Source organism: Sinocyclocheilus rhinocerous, unplaced genomic scaffold (genome assembly GCF_001515625.1).
Source record: "Sinocyclocheilus rhinocerous isolate Xijiao unplaced genomic scaffold, SAMN03320098_v1.1 scaffold2210, whole genome shotgun sequence".
NCBI classification, from domain to species: domain Eukaryota; kingdom Metazoa; phylum Chordata; class Actinopteri; order Cypriniformes; family Cyprinidae; genus Sinocyclocheilus; species Sinocyclocheilus rhinocerous.
This window is the reverse complement of record NW_015630048.1, coordinates 6,402-8,846: the sequence shown is the minus strand read 5'-3', so window position 1 is coordinate 8,846 and position 2,445 is coordinate 6,402. Positions and strand designations below refer to the sequence as shown.

Sequence of the window (2,445 nt, the reverse complement as noted above, 5' to 3'; positions counted from 1 at the left end):
ATATGTATATATATATATATATATATATATATTCTCTGCATAAAAAAAAACAAATATCACTAGTGCTACTGTAAAAATATTTAGATAATTACAATTAATTAAAATTAATTAATTAATTAAAATAATTTAGTCCATACTTTTCTTGACAAAATAATCACAACCTTGTTTTAAAATATTCATGAAATGTAATTTAGTCGCAACACACTGATTAACTTTTTTTATGCATTTTTCCCTCTCTTGTTCTGTCAGATATGTTTCAACATTTAGCCAATTTAATTCCAGTAATGTACTACATATGAACTTGTATAAAAATGTTTAATTCAAATGATGTATAAGAAACACACAAAAAAAATATTGTCTATTTTGACTTTTTTTTGACAGCTAGCTGCGTCACACCAGATCTGTTTCCTACGCTGTTGTGATTTGATCTGAATAGAAACAGCGTATCCGTGTGACGCAGCTGACACAGAATAGCATACATTGTTTACGTCCAGCGAATATTCTCTAAAATGGCACCAGGGTGATGCGGAGGAGACGATTTGTTGAATAAAGTGTTTGTTTTTTTTGTTGTTTTTCGACTAAATCCTGTAGTATATGGTTTACAAACCAAAGAAATAAGACAAAAGTTTATAAAACTTTGGTACAGAAATAAAGTTAATCTGAAATAAATTAATTATAAGGAATGTCTGAAATGTAATATATATGTATATATATATATATATTTTTGGGGGGTCTTTTGCGCACAAAAAGTATTCTCGTAGCTTTGTATAATTGCGGATGAACCACTGATGTCACATGGATTATGTTACCAATCTCCTTGCTACGTTTCTGGACTTGGGAACTTTTCAGTTGAGTTGCTGTCTTTGCAGGGTCAGACAGTTCTCAGATTCTATCAAAAATATCTTAATTTGTGTTCCGAAGATGAACGAAGGTCTTACGGGTTTGAAACGACATGAGGGTGAGTAATTAATGACAGAATTTTTGGGTGAACTAACCCTTTAAGTTTTCCCAGAACATTCAATGACATCACTAAACGGTGATGCCACAATTATAAGAGAGCATTGTTCACAACTTCAACTTTAACTTCATTTATTTATACAGCATATTTAAAGGGGTCATATGATGTTGCTAAAAAGAACATTATTTTGTGTATTTGGTGTAATTAAATGTGTTTATGCGGTTTAAGGTTCAAAAAACACATTATTTTCCACATACTGTACATTATTGTTTCTCCTCTATGCCCTGCCTTTCTGAAACATGTCGATTTTTTACAAAGCTCATCGGTCTGAAAAGCGAGGTGTGCTGTGATTGGCCAGCTGTCCAGTGTATTGTGATTGGCCGAATACCTCAAGCATGTGACGGAAATGTTACGCCCCTTACCATACTGTGGTGGAGCGACGAGGCATTTACCCATTATAAACGAGGCATTTGTTGCATCCAGTGGGGACATAATTACGGATTATAATGACTTATACTGTCTTTTTACGCAGTGCATTGCATCGCGTGCGTAAACATAAAACCATGTCTGCATTTGTGATCGGAGAAATGACAAACAACAAGCCCTACTCTACACTGCCCAAAAAACTCGCGTTTGAATCGTCAGTGGCAAATCCTTCAAATGAAAACGTACTTACAGTCTGTGAGTCAGAACAGCCGGCATTGTAGTCTACTCTACCTGGATCAGGAAACGGTCCTCCATAAAATGTGCTGCACACATCTGAATATTTGGGTTGAACTGTTCTGGAACAGTGTTGTAAATACAGCTTAACCACTGATTTCTAGTCGTGTCCTCTTTTGGAAGGCCAAACAAAGTAGTTTCGCTTTCACAACGAAACACACAGCATCACACACGGCGGGCTTGAGTGAGCGGCGGCGAGCTTGAGAGATAATTTTAAATTTATGTATCCTTGAATACTGATAGAATAGGCTGCTAATCAGTTAACTTGACAACTTGAAGCGATCTGTCAACCATCTTGACAAAACGTAGCAATACTTCTTCAAGGTATTACTTTACTTTAGCTACAACAGAGTCCAGGTTCTTTGGTTTAATTTACTATGTAGTGATTGTGTTATTATAACTGATTTTTATTTAAATGTGTGCCAATTAATATAGACTGAAAAACAAACAGACAAATAATGTGTCTAATTTACAAAAAATACAGACTTCAATCTTACTTACACTTTTACAGACATTAAATGGAAAACAAGCGTAGAAAATGTTAACAAATGTGATGTTATAGTTAGATTTTACTGCTTAGAGCAATGTTTTACATATTTTTTTGTAATGATATTATACAGTTTTTTTAAATATCATATAATGTACAATTAATTTATGCTATTAATGACGTTGACAGGTCTGTTGGATACTGTTTACAGGTTTTTTTGTAGAGCAACTAATGGACAACCTGACATTCACACAGGGGCGTAGATTACGCGGGGGACGTG

The 2,445-nt window shown here is 34.3% G+C and overlaps 1 protein-coding gene across 1 annotated transcript in view; it reads left to right on the top strand.

Moving 5' to 3' along the window:
• LOC107739907 (olfactory receptor 4E1-like) overlaps nucleotides 1-2,318 on the top strand; it is a 19,445-nt gene extending 17,127 nt beyond the window's left edge. Inside the window, 1 exon segment of the mRNA XM_016552150.1 lies at nucleotides 2,299-2,318. Coding sequence (XP_016407636.1) covers nucleotides 2,299-2,318 — 20 coding nt within the window.
• The last annotated feature ends 127 nt before the right edge of the window (nucleotides 2,319-2,445 follow it).